Source organism: Vipera ursinii, assembly GCF_947247035.1.
Source record: "Vipera ursinii genome assembly, chromosome: 4".
Lineage (NCBI taxonomy): Eukaryota > Metazoa > Chordata > Lepidosauria > Squamata > Viperidae > Vipera > Vipera ursinii.
The window spans coordinates 81,017,269-81,038,493 of NC_139514.1; the positions used below are offsets into that span (position 1 = coordinate 81,017,269).

Consider the following 21,225-nt stretch of genomic DNA (forward strand, 5'->3'; position numbering starts at 1 on the left):
TATGGTTGTAGTATGTTTTAATTCATGATTTACCTACATTATAATTGGCTCAGTTCATACAGTGTGTAAGGCATAAAGCATACTTTACGTATGCAGTGATTTCACAAACATGCTAAGCAAAACAAACAAGAAAAAATGCATTTGGCTTAACATGATGTGTGAATCAAACTTTGTGTCTGTATGGTTTTGTATAACTAGTAAGGTAGAGTTACCTTGTAATAAATTTAACACATACAAATCAAGTTAAATATTTATTACATTCATAGATCAGCATAATTCATGTAAAGTAAATAAAGAAATTGCAAAAATGCTTGTCAGTCATTTCACTAAAACTCAACTTAGCCTGTTAACATCTTTGACTACATGTTTGTATTGCAACATGAAAACTTTTCCCTGTATAGGAAATGTAAAGAAAATGTTTTCTATAAAGAATTATATACAATTCAATGTTACGTCTTTTACACTTTTTTGTTTCCTTATTTTAGTCACTGTACTGGCAATTTTTAATGAACTTCATGCTGATGTTGATTTATATGCACTGCTGTTTGGAGAAAGTGTTCTAAATGATGCTGTTGCTATTGTACTATCTTCGTAAGTAAAATGCTCAGGTGTTTTCCTGTGTTTTGTAATGTCATTGTGGGGACATCATTGTTCTTTTATTTACCTGGAGATATTTGGGAATGGATGAATAGGTGAGAATTACCTGATGTCTAGAACAATGGTTTGTTGGTTGTTAATAATGATGTAGGATAGATTTTTGGCTGATTGCGATTTCTCTCTCCCTTCTCTTTTTACAGTTCTATCGTAGCATATCAACCCACTGGGGAAAATGCCCATGCCTTTGATGCAGCAGCCTTTTTTAAATCTGTTGGCGTCTTTCTTGGAATCTTCAGTGGTTCTTTCATGATGGGAGTAGCGACTGGAGTTGTGACAGCTCTTATATCCTTCTGCTAAAATGCCTTCCAGCTGTTTGTATGTGCAAACCAAGTTGTAGTTTCCCTTTTTGGCACAGGCAATTTGTTTTTCTCTTCTTTGCAGCTCTTGTCTCTGGAGAATTGTGATGGAAAGCATATAATCTTCCAAAGCTTCTCTGGATAAGGGAAAATTTTGCAGCACAGGAAACTTGGTTTAGAGACAGGGTCTATTATGGATCAAGCCAAAATCAAACTTTTCATTCAGATTAGGCTAAAATGGAAAGATTATATGAAAGTAAATTTAAGGAGAAGGCAGGTAGGAAGATAAGGAGGGATGGAAGGAGATGAGTGGCCAGTTGACAAAGGAGTTCAGAATCTGGCCATTGTCCAAGCAAAGATTTAAGGCTAATCTAAAAACATTTTTAGTCTACATTAGGATGTTGTGGGAACCAACAATTAACTGTATAGCTGCTCTACAATTCTGCCTCATCACTGATACCCTTGAGACAGATATAAGTAATTCTTAAATCACATCTAGTCTTTGTGTGGCCTTGACAAAATGTTCACGTGACAAAGTTTACCAAACTACACTATTTTCCCTTGCTGGAGACAGCCCTTTTTTTCCTGATGTCTTGGAGTACATTCTTGTTGGCTGAAGCTTGTGGTTTTACAGGTAAGACGCTTTTATAGAAAAGAAAAATTTAAGTAATGTCATGCTGACATAGCAATTTCTATTGTTGGAACACTATAATTGTTCCTGTCATCAGATGTGTGTATTTATTTTTGAGATAAGTAAGTTAATTTAGTTTTAGCAACAGTGCATGGAGTACATATTTGAATACACTTCTGCAACACTTTGAATTCAATCTGGGCTTTGAATCATGTGCAAGAACAAAACCATAACACTTGCTCTCAGTATCTAAAAGCGGTGGCATCTTTTCCAAGAACTGCTTTAAGTTGTTGATTCACACTGATTTTCTTGGAAGCATAGTTAGGATATTGAAAATGAAAAGTTATGCAATCTATAACTTAGTTCCTTGGCCTTATTCCTGCATCAAAATAAATGCTAAAAACAACAATGTATACTTCAATTGTGAATGACATTTGCACATTTCTTTACATTTTGATGATATGTATTTTCCTGGACTAAGCTGCCTTAGTTTCTGTCCTTTAGTGATGTTACAGAGTTCAAAATCAGTTTGAATTGTACCAAAACAGGAACATCCTTATATATTTTGAATTGGCTACCATAAGGCAGCTTTTGTAATCAGATATGCAGACTTCACTCCCAGAATTCTAAGCCAGCATGACCATTATTGATAATCCAGGTAGTTTAAAAGTTTTTATTTATAATATTGAGATTTTCTATTCTATAGAATTGACATTGGGAATACATTTTTATGGAGACTATAATTTTTTGAAAAGCAAGTTCAAAAGTTCCAGTCAGAGTCAGAGAAGCTGAAGCTGATTCCTCTGTATTTTGTTTTCATTTAAATAAGATTGTTAACATTTTTAATGGGCTGAATTTTATATAAATACAGAATTATTTATATTGAACAATTCTAGACAAAATATGATCTATGCTGTATTCTTTATGGTTCTAGTAGCTATTTACAATTTTCTTTATTAGCAGGAAATAAATCTTTAAAAATGTTGAAACATTGTATGAACTGAAATGTAGTACATTTAAGTGCTATGTTTCAAATATCACTGAATTGCTGATACAAAGAGTCTAGTTGTAATTTTGTCCTTTGTACCTAGATAGTTGTGCATAAAATGCTTGTATTCTACAAACTATAGATTGATTTCTCAATGCCAGAATGAGGCTAGTATTTTATTTCAATCTCACCAATGGTTTGAAGAATCGGGAGCTGTGAAGGTTCTCTCTATAAACATGAAATATATATGATAGGTGGGCATCTGAGAAGATGCTGTATGGCAGGTCTTACTTACAGGTACAACAGTTTTCTTTGTACTCCTGGGAATACAGAACTAGGTGTCCAGGACACAGAGTAATATCTTCAAGTAAGTTAAGCTCTGTAGCTTTTCATGTGATACGTGCCTTAGAAAAGGTTAACCTACCAGGTCCTCATAGGCAAGCCAGATCTTCAATACTTTAGGAATGAAAAAAACATATTTAAAATCTTAATAAGCATAGAAAAAAGACAATCTACAGTTATTTAATGTTTCTTTTTATTGCTGTTTTCTTGACAGGGGTTGTATCTGTTCTTTTCTGTGGAATAACACAAGCTCATTACACATACAATAATCTATCTGTTGAATCAAGAAGCCGAACCAAGCAGGTGAGGAAAAAAAATGTTGGTTTTGCTGTGTAAATAAACATGATTTGTGTTGTATACATACACTTATTGCATCAAGTTGTTCTTACTGGATAAGAACAGAAAATGCTTTTTGTAGTTAATAAAAATGGATGAACTGAAATATATGATTGGGAAAACAGTCAAGTGCAGTCTTCTTTGGATTGTTACCCAGACTACAGGGATGCAGAATTGTAGTTTGAAATGTACCTCTGTCATGTCCCCCAAAAACATTCTTAGTCCCACAGAACCACAGGGCTGGGGCAAAGATTCTTGGCTATTCTTCTACTACACTTTTCCCTGTGCCAGTGTGACTGATGTATTCCCATTTTTGCCACATGATTCTGCTAGGACAGGGCTTTTCAACTGGTGGTACATTGGCACCTGGCAGGTGGTATGCGACCATCCTAGAGAAGTGGTAGCAGGGGAGGGGAATGAGTTGAACTGGCAGCAGTACCGCACAAACCTGAGCGAGAGACGGCTGGTGCTGCAGGGCTGTCAGGGCTCAGCGGAAGCGCCAGGATCAGTGCCACTTTCCAGCTGATCAGTGCTTCTTCAGGGCTGTCAGGGCTCAGCAGAAGCACCAGGATCAGTGCTGCTTTCCAGTTGATTGGCGCTGATCCTGGTGCTTCCGCTGAGCCCAGAAGAAATGTCAGTTAGCTAGAGCCCTGCCCCTACTCCGCAGAGCGCAGATCCCCATCATCCCCAGCATGGCAGGGGTCTTCCTACTGCACTGTTAAAGACAAGGGGGGGGTCTGGTGAGGAGGAGGTGGAGAAAGAGGATTTAAGCAAGCGTAGCAACCAGAGTGGAGATCCCCCCAAAAAACAAACATGCTTCGTGGGTAACCTCCCAGCATGACAGAAGTGACCAAAACCTGCTGCATCCACCCAGCAGATAGGGGTGGGAAAATAAAAATCAAACACAGATGCTGCCAATCTTCAACAGAAATGCTCACAACAACGAAAACCTCAGACAGGAGGAAGCGCATGGCCGGGCGGCTGGTGTCTTGCTTGGCTGTGGCTTGGGGGGAGGGAAGGGGGCAGTTTCACCCCCCCAAACACTGTCCTCTCATGAAAGCAAGATGAAAACTCCAAAAAATGACAAGGGAAAAAGGTTAAAACAGAAGAGTGTCTCCTGATGGTTTGCTTCCCCACTTCCTTCTAGCAATTTAAATATATAAAGAACAGAAAAGAAAAAAAACTTCACTTTCTTTCATTGTAATTCAGAAGGGAGGAAGGGGAGGATTTGGGCGGGGGGGGGGTTGTTTCAAAGGAAGGGAAAGAAGGAATTTGGGTCTGTGGGGGGCACAGCAGGTGAACGGTGATGGGGCGTGGTCTTTTGAAAAGATCAAAATGAGGCAAAAAATAAAAATCCCCACCCCACCAAGAGCTGGATGCGGATGTGATTTTTTTTTCTTGTTCAGAAGAGACACTCTTCTGTTTAAACCATTTTTTCCTGGTTCTTTTTCAGAGTTTTTTTTCATGTAGTAGGTTACTTCAATAGGCAGGGAGCGACACAGCGTCATAACATAGCTTTATTGCAACAGGAACAGAACTAACTGAGCAACAGGTAATGGCCGGAACTTATACCCTTAACCCCTCAGGTGTTCACCCAATTACCAATTGCCCGGAATCTCCCACCCAAATACGAATGTTCCCGCCGAAATGGTTGGGACTAACCATCAGGGTCCCCTGGGGGCTAGCCTCGGCTTGGCAGGAAATACCCGCTTAGCTTCTCCACAATAGGTCAATGGCTTAGCATATTTACAATACCGTACATAACACCCCTCCCTCCTTAGATGGCTGTCACCCTCAGTCTATTCAGCACTCGTAGTCCTTGAGGTAGGCTGGGGGACCTCACATCCTGGTGGACTGGCGCAATGTCTGTGAGGCATCTGTCTTGAGAGGGGGATATGATCCTGCTCCAGTCTAATGGACTCACGCTGTCTGCTCAAGTCACCGCAACTGCTGGCAACTTTCCTGGCCTTCATGCCTCCGTCTTGCCGGAGGCGGCCGCGGTAGACCAGGGCAGACTCAGGGAAATGTCATCACCCTGGGTGTCTGAGGAAATATCTGGTACTTCCTTGGCATCTGCCCCCTGAGCGGTCTCCATTTGCTGATGCCATAACTGGTCAATGTGGCATCTAACCATGGGCTCATCACCTAACATGATTTTGGACAAGGGCCCCTTTATCTTGGTCACCCTGGCTGCCACCCAAACACCCCACCCCCGTAGTTCCTGGCCCAGACCAAGTCACCCAGCTGCAAATTCCTGGGTGGCTTGGGTTGAGCCATCTCTGCCACTACTCTATCTGGATAAAGTCGGTCGAGCTTCGTCGTGAGCCGGCGGCCCCACCTCAGCTCTGCTGGACTGCGACCCACTGCGGTATAGGGGGGTTGTGTGTTGGCACAGTAGGAAGTTCACCCGGTGCTGATTCCAGTCCCCCGTGGTTATCTGCTTGAGCGATTCCTTTGTCGTCCTGACCATCCGTTCTGCCTGGCTGTTGGGTGGAATGGAGGAGACGTTGCATGCCAGATCACGTTGGCATTTAGGAAAGCCTGAAACTCTCCTGCTGTGAATTGTGCCCCATTGTCGGACACAATCACATTTGGCAGACTGTGCATGGTGAACAGTCAGCGCAAGTCATGGATGACTCTGTTCGTTGTCATTGATGAGACTGGTGCCACTTCCAGACACTTTGAGTAGCTGTCCACTAATTATGAGGAATACCTGCCCTTGGAATGGGCCTGCAAAGTCAATGTGCATGCGAAACCATGGGGGGGGGGGTCTCCCAGTGATGCACTGGCGTGTGTAGCATCTCCGGTTGGGTTTCTTGGCATGCCTGGCAACTCCTAACTCAGTCTTCAATGTCCAGGCCTGGCCACCACAAGTAGCTCTGGGCTAACGCCTTCATCCTCATAATTCCGGGGTGCCCTTTGTGTAAAGAATCCAGCACCCTGGAGTGCAGGCTGGGTGGAACAACGACCTGGCTCTCCCACAGCACACAACCATTGTAGGCTGACAGTTCATCTTTCCTGCACCACCCAGTTGAGAAGCAACTGAATGTTCTGTCAGTGGCAGTTTCAGCTGGTACATCCTCTGCATTTAACGGGGTTTCTGGTAAGTCCTGGATTGCCAAGATACGCGATAACGGAGCTGGGTCCGGATCCGTCTGTGATAGGGGCAGTCGGCTGAGTGCATCGGCACGGCCCATTTCCCTCCCTGGCTTGTGGACTAACCTGTATGAGTAGGCAGCCATGAAGATTGACCATTGCAGCATCTGTGGGGACAGGATCTGCTGAGTCTGCTTCTCAGCCATGAAAAGGCCAAGCAGCGGTTTGTGATATGTGTAAACAGTAAAGGGTCACCCATATAAGAAGTCATGGAACTTCTTAATACCTGCAACAATGGCGAGAGCCTCTTTGTCGATTCGTGTGTAGTTCCTCTCCTCTCAGCCAATGATAAGGTTCTGGAATAGTATGCAATGTGGGCCTCGTGACCATCTGGTGTCTGATGGCTTAGCACTGGCCCGATGCCATATGGTGAAGCATTGTAGGCTAATGTTACTGGTAGCTTCTCATTGAAGGCCAGCATGGAGATGGAGGATAGCAGTGACTTGACCACCTTAAATGCCCTATCGTGGGTGCTCGACCAGACCCAGGGTGCCTTTCTGTCCAATAGGCAGTGCAGTGGTTCTGCCACTGCAGCCTTCTGTGGTAAGAACGAATGGTAGAAATTCAGCAAGCCAGGAATGCTTGCAGCTCCCCCTTGGATTTGGATCTGGGGGCTTGTAGAATTGCCTTCAGCTTTGCCTCTGATGGGTGGATTCTGGCAGCATCTATCCTGAATCCCAGGAACTCTGTGGATTCCATGCCGATTTGGCACTTGTCCTTTTTTAGCCTTAGGCCTGCCTCCTGGAGACGTTGAAGAATGGCCCTAAGCCATTCTGCCAGGACCGCCGCTGATTCTCCTGTGATCAGGACATCACCAAAGTACGGGCAGATGCCAGGTATGTTTTTAAGTATCCATTCCATGATGCTTTGGAACAACCCGAGGGCTACACTTACTCCAAACTGCAGGCGGCGCACCCAGAATGCCCCTCTGTGTGTGATTATGGTTTGTGCCTCGGCGGTAGCATCATTGACTGGCAGCTGTTGGTATGCCTGGGCGAGGTCTAGCTTCGCAAAGATTCGACCGCCTTGCAGCAAGGCGAGTATGTGGCTTACCACCAGAACTGGGTAAGCATGCTGTTGGCGTGCCTTGTTTATGGTGCATTTATAATCTGCACATATGTGCACATCCCTGTTGGGCTTGACTGGGGTCACTATTGGAGTCTCCCACTGGCTACTGTCCATGGGCTGGAGCACTCCTTGCTGCACTAGCTAGTTTCGCATCTATCTTCGGCTTCAATGCAAAGGAAACTCTGTGTGGTTTTAATTGGATGGGCATTACTGTTGGGTCAAGGTTGAGGGAAATGGGTGCCCCCTTGTACTGCCCCAGCTCCAAACTGAACATGTCGGCATATTGCTGGCATACTCCGGCTAGCTCATCTATTTAGGTCCGATGGATGCTGGTCACGTGATGCCCAGGGCTTTGAACCAGTCTAGCCCTATGAAGCTGGTGTGTTGTCCCTCCACAACCACTATGTTGAGGGGACCCTCAAATTCCTTGAATTGCATGTTGATGATGGCCTCCCCCCTTATGAGGACGCGACAGTGCTGAAAGTCTGTTAACACCAAACTGGATGTTTTAAATGGGACTCACCATCTGCTCAGCTTCGAGATGTGGTCAAAGATTTTGGAGGATAATGGACAGTGCTGATCCAGTATCTAGCTCCATGAGGCATGGGACACCTTGCAGCCTTGGCTGTAATCTAATTTTCTGCTTGTGAGCGCGTTTAGCTCCTGTGCATTGGATCCGCTGTCTCCCTGAACAGTATTCAATTCGGGACTGCCTTGGAGACCATTTCCCTCTTGGCTGTTGCGTCGGGGTTTTCGTGTTCCCCCCGCTGGCCTCAGCAAACTTTGCTGATATGGCCCTGCTTTCCACAGGCACAGCATACAGCTGTGCAGAATTTGCACTCCGCTCGTTCATACTGGCCCCCACAGCTCGCACAGTTCAGTGCTGAAGCTGCTTGTTCCGTGGAGCGTGGCCATCGGGGTGGCTCTCGTTGCAGCTGGTCGACCTCTTCGTCCTCGCTGTCTTCTGCGGAGCCTTCGGTGGTCTCATGGTTGATCGCTGTGGGGCTGGTGTGTGTTTTAGGTGGCTGGAGAGTCTTCATTGCTCCTCCGGCAGCTTCTTCTGCCATGACTTCCTTCAGCGTATCTTGGAAGGTCAATTTTTCAATGGTGAAGAGGTGTTGTTGCAGTTCTCTGTTCCGCAATCCACAAATGAGCCTGTCTCAGAGATGGTCTTCCAGGTCAGGGAACTTGCAGTTGTGTGAAACTTGGTGAAGGGCTGCCACAAACTCCGCTGCTGACTCCCCTGATCTCTGGTCACATCACTCGAATGTGTGGCATCAGGCGATGACTGATAACTTGGGCTTGAAATGTTCTCTGTCTTCTTTTTAGGTTGGCGTAGGTAACTGTTTCTGTGCTGGCCAGGGCTATTAGGTTTTCCTAATGTGTGTCTTACCCATAGACACCTAGCAAGGTTGCCACCTTCAGCCCATTGTCCCTGATCTGGTTTGCACAGAGATAATTGTCCACCCGGGAGACGTATGTGCTCCACTGTTTGGGGTGGGTTATGTCGAACTCTTGAATTCTTCCCAATTTGGCCATTCTTGGGAGGCGGCATGTGCAGGGTCTTGCCTGTGCTGCTGCGGTCGGAGCTTTGCTGATCCTAGGGGTCCTGGGGACAGATCCTCAGGTCTGTTGTTCCTCCAGTGTGACTTACTGGCAGGCAGCTGGGGAGCGGGTCCTGCCAGGGCTCGTAGCCTGGTCTCTCACCGGTCCATTGATCAGCAGCAGCCTCCTTTCCTGCAGAATCCCATCCTCATCACCAGTTTTATGTAGTGGGTTACTTCGATAGGCAAGGAGCGACACAGCATCATAACATAGCTTTATTGCAACAGGAACAGAACTAACTGAGCAACAGGTAATGGCCGGTACTTATACCCTTAACCCCTCAGATGTTCAACCAATTACCAATTGTCTGGAATCTCCCGCCCAAATACAAATGTTCCCGCCAAAATGGTTGGGACTAACCATCAGGGTCTCCTGGGGGCTAGCCTTGGCTTGGCAGGAAATACCCGCTTAGCTTCTCCACAGTAGACGGGGGTCAATGGCTTAGCATATTTACAATACAGTACATAACAGTTTTCATACCGCTTTCGTGAAAAGGCAGCATTTTGGGGGTGTGTGAAGCTGCCCTCTTCCCTCCCCCAAGCCACTAGCCGAGCAAGACACCTGCCTGCCTGTGCTCTTCCCCTGTCCGAGGTTATCATTGTCATGAACATTTCTGTTGAGAATTGGTGGGGGGGGCTGTTTGGTTTTTATTTTCCCCTTCCCCCCCCATCTGCTGGGTGGTTGCAATAGGTTTTGGTCACTTCTGTCATGCTAGGTGGTTACCCATGAAGGAAGTTACCCACTCCAGTTACTAAGCTTGCTTAAACCCCTTCTTCCTCCTCATTGTCTGCAGCGGTGGGGCAGGAAGACCCCTGCCGGGCCAGGGATGATGGGGTCTGCCCTCTGCGGAGTAGGGGCAGGGTTACTATGCTCCTTGTCAATCAGGTTTGATTTCCTTTCTTTCCCCCCCCCCCCCCGCTCCCTGCCTCCCCTGCTTATAGCTGCCTCTGAGCCCCTCATTTTTGGAAGTTAGCATTGCCAGCATCTCTTTCTCCTGAGCCCCTCATGCTGGGTAACTGTTGCCACCCAAGAGCTAGGGAATCTTTGGGGGATAGCTAACTAGCACCCCAACATGCCCACATGCCCCCACTTAAGTGCAGAAGCTGCACCCCCCAAAAACCCCTGCAGTCAGCTAGCTTCTTTGTCAACCAGAAGGAGAGAAGGGGGTACAACAGTGCAAAGATTAATGTCAGAAAAACAGGCACAAGTTTCCCATTAAAAGTGTGGTAAGTGGGTGTACAGACAGTCCTCAACCTACAATCACAATTGAGCCCAAAATTTATGTTGCTAAGTGAGAAATTTGTTAAATGAGTTTTGTCCCACTTTATGACTTTTCTTGCCACATTTGTTAAGTGAATCACTGCAGTTGTTAAATTAGCAACACAGTTGTTAGGTGAATCTGGCTTCTCCATGGACTTCGCATGTCAGAAGGTTGCACAAGGGCATCATGTGACCCCGGGACACTGTGACCATCATAAATATGAATCAATTGTCAAGTATCTAAATGTAAATCACAAGACCCTGGGGATGCTGCAACAGTCATAAGTGTGAAAAATGGTCATAAGTCACTTTTTTCAGTGCCGTTGTAACTTCGAACACTCACTAAGCAAACTGTTGTAAGTCGAGGACTATCACTTTTATCCTTTTTTTTTGGTCATCAAGTTTTTGACACCTTGGTAGGTGACTGGTGATACTCGAATATTGCCATGTCCTAAAAGTGGTACAATGGGTGAAAAGGTTGAAAAGCCCTGTGTTAGGATACCTTTTATGAATTATGGCAGAATTGGGACCTTCTTGTTTTCTGTGGTTTCAGCTGTGCTGGAACATTTAAAGACAAAATGATGATAGCAGTGACAACATCATCTCTACTTCCTAAATGATTGTGAGGCAAGGTCCAAACACTGGTGTCTATAGATATGATGATACACTGTTCAACATTCAGCTAGAAATGGAATACAAGGCACCTCTTATGCTACTCATTTAGTATAAGACTTCTGATTTGTAGTTGGCTTTAGTGGTTTAGTTTTTAGGGGGGTTAGTTTTACAACTCTGAACAAGAATCTTAGGTGCTTTACATGTTGCTGAAGTACATCTACAGCAATCCCATTAGCACAGCTGATTATGAAAGTTGTAGTCCAGTAAGATCAGGAAGGACTTCTTGTTTTATGATAACTATCTTTGCTATGCTGGAAGATCATTCAAATTCAGTATTTATTAGGAATAGGAGAACAGTTATGAATTTGGGAATTACCTTCTTAACATTATACTATCTTAGGTATATAATTTCAGATGCATAGTATAAAAATGGTAAAAATAACTGGTAACAAAATGACATATTTAACTTTTAAACCCGTTATTTTCTATTATTACATGTATTTTTATTTTACTTTGCATGAGCTTTATGGAAGATGGGAATACATACGTATTATATAAAGTGTCAGCTATATTGAATGCAACTGGAAAACTAATCATTTCACATTTCCCCTCAGCTCTTTGAAGTTCTGCATTTCCTGGCTGAGAATTTCATATTTTCTTATATGGGATTAGCTTTATTTACTTTCCAGAAACATGTTTTTAGCCCCATTTTCATAATTGGAGCTTTTGTATCCTTTCTTCATATTTAACATATTTCAAATATGTGTTTCAAAGGTTTCAGAAGTTTTCTCGTGTTTTTATGGAGTTGAAATAAAATATTTTTAAAAGTGCAATGCTATACAGTAGATGGCTACTTAGAAATAAGTCCTGCAGAATTTATGGGATTAGCTCCTAACTATATGTGTTTAGGGTTTCAACTGTATTTTATCAGACTACAGTAGCTTTTGCTGCAGCCCCTTTTATGAAACCATGGCATTGAATTTTGTGTTGCTGCAATCCAAACAAGAGGATGGAGCTTCTTAAACTATATTAGATATTGCATCTAGTAGATTAAATATTAGAAAAATATTGTCTTGATTATTATCTTAAATTAAATTATTGTCCTTGAGTCACAGTATTGTGTGGGATAAATCTGTGTACATGTAGGATCTCTGAAACCTGCATATTTATCAAACCAATTGTGAGATTTGAGAAATCTTCAGAAGAAGGTGGACAGAGTATGTTAAAGTTAGATGACAAAAAGTCAGATTCTGGTATCTTCTGAAGTTCTCAAGCATCTGAGAATAAAACTGAAGGAGAAGTAGTTTGGCCATAAGAAAAAAGTATCCTGGTAATATAATTTCTAAAAACATAATTACATTAGAGTTACTTTAATGTCATAGTCTGGGAAAGATGAAAAAGAAGAACATGGTACAGTACTTGCTGAAAACTAGGAAATGGAAAATTATACTTTCAAATGAAAACTGAGGGATGAGGAAATTATTGTCATCCTAATCTTTATTGTTCCTAAATTTATCATGCAAGGAAAAAAAACCAAACTTAATCTTGCCTTCAGGATTAAGTTTAAAAAATCCTTTTATTATCAGACCTTTGGCTGATTCTGTTGCACTTTTGAGCCTTTATTGTCAGCCCCAGAAAGAAATTTACAGATTCTAAACCAGAATCTTCTTTTTAATCCCTCTCAATCATTTTCACACAGTAATGCCAATATCTTAAGTTGTACTGATTATTGTTAATATTTATGATGCAGTCTTCAGAGAACTGCTACTCTTCCTCTTCCTCATGTGTTCTTGACTTTTCAAATTATATAAGGAAGTGAAAGTTCCTATATATGTACGGTAGATATGTAGACATGTAGGTATTTAAGTATATATGTATGAGATAGCAAAAGTCTGAAATTTGGTGAATATAATTATGAAGAAACATTGATCACCTGATCAAAATGGTTGAAATATTAAAGCAAGTATAGGGAATAAGTAGCAATTTTAGTTTTTTCTTTGTAATAAAGGCAATAAATAAGTTGAAGTGATTAAAAATAATAGCTTTTTCAGGTCAGCAAGCACAATTTTCTGATTTTTGTAATAGTTATTTGAACAAGAAGATTTGCCTTTTCTCAGAATGTTTGGCTGCACCCTCCAAAACATTCATTAAAGCACATTTGTTAAAAGGGACACTGGTATAGTTGCTCAAATGCTGTCTTCCAGCCCTACTGATTTGCCTCTTATTTACAAAAAGATGGATATACATATATTCAAGTAGGGAAAGTATTACTATCTATCTTACTTTTTAATCTCCTAAGAATGCCTACAAATACATTTCTAAAATGAAAGCTGGCATTTTACCATGTAGCTTGCCGGATTCCAGTGGATTCCTTTCAGTTAACAGATTCTTAAAAAGGGAAGCATCAGATAGCTCAGGGACCTTAGTGGCAAGTACCATGGAAAATGTTAATGGGCATACTGGTACTGGCAGAATGCTTTCTTGAAATCATTTTCTCTATCAGATTAACTGAATTAATTAACTAACTGTCCACACACAACTGAATTGTTTATGTGAGGTAACATTAGAATTAAAATCTGTTAAAAATGACCAATGTTCCTGGAAAACAACTTAAAAAATATGTGGGTCTCCATGTGTCAGCTTTGGTTGTTATTCAGATGAGAGATCTTGGAGGAAATCTCAAGAGTATAAATTAGGGCAAGGGTGTCAAACTCACATGATGTGTTGCTGCCCACGGGCCAGCAGTTTAACACCCCTGAATTAGGGTATAGATGAGGAAACATCCCACATGAAAGGAGTGGTGATTTTTTTTTATTAAAAAGTTTTAAAGTACATTTTTTTAAAAAAGCATAAACCCCATCCCCCCTACCCCTAACCCATACCCTAAACCACCCAATACCCCTACAACCCCCACACGCATCCCCCCCTGACTTCCCAAAGCTGAATACAGGGTATTATTTTCACAATCTTAATCTAAAATATACTAACAAACTATAATTACACTTTAAATCCAATCACGCTTTAACTCTCTTTAAACATCACAATATATCTCCATTACAAATATTCTTCACATATTCCAAATTCTACCTTTTCTACCTAATTGAAAACTTTCAAACTCCATTCTTCTATAATAAACAAATTGGCCTTCTTCCAATATAACAGTATCAAAAATTCTACTATAGTTATTAAATTTAATTTCTATAACAATACAATCTATAATAGTACCCTACAAAAATAGTTATACAAAGAAAAAAGAAAGAGAAAAGAAAAACCCTATCTTTTATCTTTTTCTTAAAAGTCTTACATATTCCACTAAATTACTTTAACTTTTAAAATTGTAATCTTGTACAATTCAACCGTACATAATAATACATTGCATCATCACAACCACATCTCCAACATTTAGACTAGCAATTTAAATACATACATACTAATTTTTAAGATCTACTGTAAATACCATCCCCAAATATCCACCATTATTAGTTCTTGATTATCCTACTATCTTTAACAAATTCCATTACTAAATCTTGTTTCTATCAATGTCCTCCTTACATACACTTGACTTTAATCTCTACTGTTGTTATTATTGTTATTCCTTGAATCTAGATGCAGCCCGTGTCATTCTTTGAATCTTAAGATCTTTAAATAAAACCAAGGATTGCACAGCTTCCGAAACTATTTCTTGTAACTGTCGCTCTTCTTCTTCCTTTCCTTTTTTAACTTCTGAGGATGACGGTGAGCCTGCTTTCAGTACATTAGAATAAAAATCACATGCCTTCCCTAATGTATTAAGGCAATATCTTTTTCCTGAATGATTCACCACAATCCCCACTGGTATCTCCCACCTGAACCAAAGCTGTTGTTTCTTTAATTCATCTGCCAGAAAGAAAAAATCTTTTCTTTTTTTCAAAATTCTTGGAGGAATCTCTTTCAGAATCAAAACCTCCTGATTAGCCACCTTAAATCTTTTATTATAAGAGATTCAAATGATCTCATTTCTAATCTTTCTCTTTGTAAAATACACAACCACATCCCTTGGCAGTTTCCTTTGTTTAGCAATCCAAGAATTAACACGAAATACTTTATCTTCCCCAAAAAATCTTCAGGTTGAAACCCCAAAATAGGTGCCAAAGCATCCACCAACATCTCTTCCAGATTCTCCTGTGGGTTCTCTTTCAAACCTCTGATCCTCAAGGCAAATTCCATATCTCTATATTGCGTTATCATCATTTCATCTTCAAGTTTTTCCATTTTATTCTCCACTTCACCTATTTTAGCTTCCAGCATCAGATTTTTTTGTTTCACTTCTTCCACACTTTCATCCAGGTTCTCAATACAGCCTGAGAACACTTGAACTGCCATCAAAGTATCCTCCCTTATTTTCTTGCATTCCTTTTCAATAAATTCTGCCACCTTCTCAAATATTTTTTCAGACTGGATTTTTAAGGCATCGTTTAAAGCACATTGTAAATCTTTTAAAGTCAATACAGATGCAGCAACTTCGGGGGGGGGGTAACTTCAAAGACTGCGTTCCAGACTGCTGAACAAGCAATGCCTCTGCACTTTTAAAAACGGGTCTATGCGGTTTGGGAGCCATTTTTGCGACTGATGACTTTCAGTACACACTTTCACTTTCTAGTCCATTTATTACTTTATAGTTAAACTGTGAAATAACCAAATCTTGAAAATAACTTTTTAGCACCTCCAAATTATAGCAAGCTCTTTTAAAGTTTGATAGTCCATTTTACATATTCCCACTCAGTTCAAGCAGTCACTTTACTTTGAAGAAAAACACTTTCACTTCTTGTTAGAAAAAAAAAGTCTGTCAGGCGCCATCTTCCCCTTCTTTAAAACAATCCTTAGAGTAGGAAGAGAGTTTGAGTTTCAGAGTTAAAGCTTTGTACTTGCTATTTATACTACTCCCGCATCAGCTCTGCTGCTACCATAACTCAAGATGACAATCAGATCTGGCAGGAGTGGATTCAGCATCTTGTTCTGCCTAAGCAGAAGAGTCCTTCGTTCCGGAGCATTCCCAGGCTTTGGGGGGCTCTCACCCTTCATGCCCCAGAACAAATGTTCTGGGCCACTAGGGGAGCTCTACCCCTACCTGGAAGCTCCCCCTCCCCTCTTTGCCCAAGGAGAGGGGTTTTTGAGTGGCGGAACAGCTGATCGTCGGTTATTCCACCACTTCAACGGGATCAAAGGGCTGGCGGTCGAATCCGACCGTCCTCGCTGCTGAAGAGCCACCCGGAAGTTCCCAAGTGGTGAAAAACTTTTTGTACAGGTAGTCTTTGACTTATGACCATTCATTCAGTGCCCATTCAAAATTATGATGGTGCTGAATGAAGGGACTTAAAACCTGTACCCAAAATTATGGCTGCTCCAGCTCCCCTATAGTCAAATGATCGCAATTCAGGTGCTTGGCTATCACAGGAACACCACTCTGTCTTCCCTCTATCCTACCAGGCTGGGTCCCTTGGGCCTACTTCCCATCTGGCTGGATTCCACTCAGCCTTCCTGTATAGAAGCTGCTGTCATGGTTCTGATAGATGAGACCAAACAAATCAGAACTCCAAGGCTAGGGATTTCCTCAAAGAATATGTTTATTGGTTACATAGTATCAGCACGGTCAAAAGTGAAACCAAGTCTGAAATCCCCTCCAAAGAGAAACACTATTACAAAGTTAAACCTCCTACCCCACTGCTATGCAATCAGCTACATTTCCCAATAGAATAGTTTGGTGAGCTTTCTGACCAAATGCTCACACGCCCTCCCCCAACTGACAGAAATGACCTTGATTCCCATGGGAAAGTGAAATGTTTAGCAGAAAACCTCCACACCCTCTCCCATTCTTGTGGCAACCTAGAACGAGCAAGATGGCTGCAGCCAGGTTTGTTGTAGAGTTGACAACTGTCTCATGCTGTTTTGGAATTGGCTACAATTCTTGCATTCCAAGAATTAATTAATTTATAATGAAATTTCTTTACCTCTTTCAAAGAACTATTGGCTTGGACCCTGGATAGATTGCTGCAAAAGCTATAACAGAGGTGGCAATTCAAAGTACTATGGTATCATTTTGCCATACAGCATTGATGTTTCAGCATGAAAAGATGACTAGGAGAGCCTATTTATTGTTGGATTTCATAACTTTGCCTTTGGGTTCAGTTTTATTGGTTCAGCAACAACAACATTCCCTGGAGCTTCTCTTGAGTGTCCTTCTGTCTCTGTGTAAGGACCTGCCTCAGCTAGGTCTCCAAGAAAGCAGAACTCTTGAAACAGGCATTGTCTTAAAAAGAAACTTTTATTGGGAGTTAATGACAGCTAGGAAATAAAGCAAGGTCTGGGGGAAATACCCGCAGAAGCAGTGTATCAAAAGCAATATCCTTTACTCTTCCCCCCAGGGTCCCACTGTCCGTTTTAATCTTGGCCAATCCACAGATGGTATATTGTTTTGGTAACTGGCTCCTTTGATGTGTTCCTCAAGGTCTCTCAGTTTCATTTCCTTCTGGCTCCAAGCACAAAATGTCTTCCAGATAAGGGTAATGGTATTCGGCTACATTCCTTTCACTGGGGGAAGGGCAGTGTAGCAAAGCAAAGCATCCCCCCTCCCAACAGAATGGCAAGCCCCCCAAAATGGACAGAGAAACACATATATAATAGAAAGAAAAGTGATACATTTCTTTCGGGCTCTGACACTCTGTTTTCACTGAGCTGACCAATGCCTTTTAGGAAGGCTCTTGCAAGATTCACATGTACTGTATGTAGAATTCACAACTAAGTTTGGCTTTATTTCAAAGAGATCTTGTTCTTCCTCTTTATCTTAAATTTCATAAGCCCATTTAGATTAGCCTAGTGCTGAATCTCTGTGTAGAGCATTTCTTCTTGTTAACTTTTATTCAGAAGCTCAGTTTTAAATGTTCATAAACATTCATTTGATAAACACTTAAGCACTTGCAAGTGAGCAATGTACATATGCAAATGAGTATTTGAAAATCAAGCTGTAGATTTGCATGTGAATGCAATATGGAGTATACTTTGTATGCAAGCATTTTCCTACTTGAATTGACTTGGCAAAGAAGTGCAATTTATCTTCCGCCTGTTTTCCCTAAGGATCCATTAAAGTGGCTTTCATGATATGAGTGGTTTCTTAGTGACCAGTGCAAGAGGAAGATTGACTGAAGGTTAATTCTATTTTTTTTTCAACAGCAGCCTTATGCTTTCTGAAGATAATGAAGAACAAATAGATAGCAAGAGATGTTGTTTCTCTTACTATTGAAGTAGAGGCTTCCCTTGTTCAAACCACACAAGCAGATTTCAGTGGAGTAGAGGCTTTCTCAGAAGGTGTTAGGACTTAAATATCACATGTTTAAGAATAAGAAAAGGGTTTGTTACATGGGAAAGAGATGTTGTAGGATATTTATTCTTAAAATTATTAAATTAAATTGTCTGAGTTTTAGTCTCAGTCTTAATAAGCTGTTTTACCATACTATATTATACTTCTGTTATGTCCCAGTGTTGTTTAATAGTGCACACAGATCCAATATTCCCTGCTTTGTATTTGTATTTTATGACTCATTGCTTTGGTTTTTGTCCAGGTTTTGTGTTTTATGCAATTTGATATTTGATGTAATATTTTATAGTCTTAAAATTAATGAAATTACTGGAAAATAATAGAAGGGATTTATATGCCTGTTGCATACTTAACCAAAAGTTCTGAATAGATAGCAGTCTTTCTGGGACGAGCTGCACACGTCTACCCACTCTCTTTCTTCCTGAATTTGGGCAGAAGGCACAAGATCTCCTGGAATTTTCAACATATGATGATGTTTTCAGGTAAATTAGTAAGAATAAACCAATAGAGAGGGTTTCCTTAGCCATAAAAAATAATAATAATAGGATTATATTCTAATATACTGGTAGTCTTAAAAACATTCATTTAGTGATCAAAGTTACAATGCTACTGGAAAAAGTAATTTATGACTGGTTTTTACACTTATGACCATTGCAACATCCCTGTGATCACTTGATCAAAATTTGGATGCTTGACAACTGGCATGTATTTATGACTGTTGTAGCATCCTGGAGTCATGTGATCACCTTTTGCGACCTTCTGGCAAGTAAAGTCAATAGGGAAGTCAGATTCACTTAACCATATTTACTAACAACTGCAGTGATTCACTTAACTGTGGCAAGAAAGGTCCTAAAATGGGGCAAAACTCATTTAACAACTGTCTTGCTTAGCAACAACAGAGTTACTAATTTAACAACTGCAGTGATTCACTTAATAACTATGGTAATAAAGGTCATAAAATGGGCTAAAATTCATTTACTTACAGCAACTTTGAGAGGGATCTTGGAGTCTTAGTGGACAGTCAATTAAATATGAGCCAACAGTGTGTGGAGGCAGCCAGAACAGCCAGTGCAAGCCTAAGTTGCATTAACAGAGGGATTCAATCAAGATCACATGAGATACTATTACCATTCTATAAAGCCTTAGTAAGACCACACCTAGAATACTGCAATCAATTTTGGTCTCCACACTATAAAAAAAGATGTTGAGACTCTGGAGAGAGTGCAGAGAAGAGCAACAAGGATGATTAGGGGACTGGTGGCTGAAACATATGAACAACGGCTACAGAAACTGGGCATGGCTAGTCTAGTGAAGAGAAGACCAGGGGAGATGTGATAGCAGTGTTCCAATATTTGAGGGTCTGTCTCTGAGAGGAGAGAATCAACCTATTTTTCAAAGCACCTGAAGGCCAGACAAGGAATAACAGATGGAAACTGATCAAGGAGAGATTCAACCTGGAAATAAAGAGAAAATTCCTGACAGTGAGAACAATCAACCAATGGAACAGACTGCCTTCAGATGTTGTTGGTACATCATCTCTGGAGGCTTTCAAGAAGTGACTGGACTGCCATCTGTCAGAAATGATTTAGGGACTCCTTCTTGGGTAGGGGGTTGGACTAGAAGACTTCCAAGGTCCCTTCCAACTCTGTCTTATTCTATTCTATTCTATTCTGTTCTGTTCTGTTCTGTTCTGTTCTGTTCTTCCTTCTTAGTGATGGATATTTTGGGCTCAATTGTGTTCATAAGTTGAGGATTACCTGTATTTATTTGTCATTCTTCCCCATTATTTTTGGCTCCTCTGATCTTTTTTAACTTCATTGGTTGTTAAGCTTGTACTTTTATTTGTTCCCCCCTTCTCATTCCATCAGAAAATAAAGAAAGATAAGACCATTTAGGCCATGTAATTTGGGGGATGTTCCCATGGCAAGATTAACATAGTTTCAATTGTTTTCTGAACTACATATCATTCATTTCACTCATACTGAGTTTCTAAAAAAAATTGAAGAAAATGAAATAACTGCCTAACTCCATGAATGCTGTTGATTGCTCAATAACCACAATTTATTTGCTATAGTGAACCCAAATAGTGGCATTGCAGTGATCCTGGGACATCTTGTGACCCCACACTACTGCTTTTTCTGAAGGAGCCTCGAAGTAAAAAAATAATTTTAACATTATTGGGAGTTTTTATTTTTTAATGTTTCTATGTAATCTCAAAAGTAATGTTAAAAGAAAACAATCCTAATATATGATTATTATTCTTGTAGCTAGTATAGGCTTTTAGAATAACAGAATAACAAGTTGGAAGGGACCTTGGATGTCTTCTAGTCCAACCCCCTGCTCCAGCTGGAGACCCTATAGCAGGGCTTTTCAACTGATGGTACTTTAGCACTTCCAAGGTGGTACGCGACCCCTAGCCAAGTGTAACGGGGGAGGGAATCAGCTAAAGTGGCGCTGCACAGATCTGGAGGAGATCAACTGGAGTTGCAGAGCTTGGCAGAAGCCCTAGGATGGATGCACGTGGCAACATAGTAATTAGGAGCCTCCGGCACACCCGGAAGAAAAGAGGAGGAAGAGGGTGGAGAGAAATATAAAGGGCAGGTTTTGGTGGGAGAGGGAGAGAAAGAGCGAGAACAGAAGAGGCTTTTCTTACCAAAGCAGTGAGGAGAGACAGAGCGAGCAGCTTGTCTTCAGAGGAAGGGTGAGTGAGCAAGCGGCCTGTTTATAGAGAGCAGCATGTTTTTTGGGGAATGGTGCATGAGCGAGTGGCCTGTTTAGCGAGTGGCATGTTTTCAGGTGAAGGGTGAGTAAGCAAGCAGCCTGTTTAGTGAGCAGCATGTTTTTGGGTGAAGAGTGAGTGAGCAATCAGTGTTTATTGAGCAGCTTGCCTTTAGGGCTAAGGTGCATGAGCGAGCAGCCT

General features: G+C 41.4%; 1 protein-coding gene across 1 annotated transcript in view; it reads left to right on the forward strand.

Annotated features, from left to right (window-relative positions):
• The window catches only part of SLC9A7 (solute carrier family 9 member A7), a 109,858-nt gene that overhangs the window by 35,911 nt on the left and 52,722 nt on the right, over positions 1-21,225 (forward strand). The window contains exons 6-11 of the mRNA XM_083361536.1: positions 486-591; positions 798-939; positions 1,482-1,587; positions 3,129-3,217; positions 11,569-11,682; positions 18,676-18,787. Of these exons, the coding sequence (XP_083217662.1) occupies positions 486-591; positions 798-939; positions 1,482-1,587; positions 3,129-3,217; positions 11,569-11,682; positions 18,676-18,787 (669 nt within the window). The remainder of the gene's footprint in view (positions 1-485; positions 592-797; positions 940-1,481; positions 1,588-3,128; positions 3,218-11,568; positions 11,683-18,675; positions 18,788-21,225) is intronic.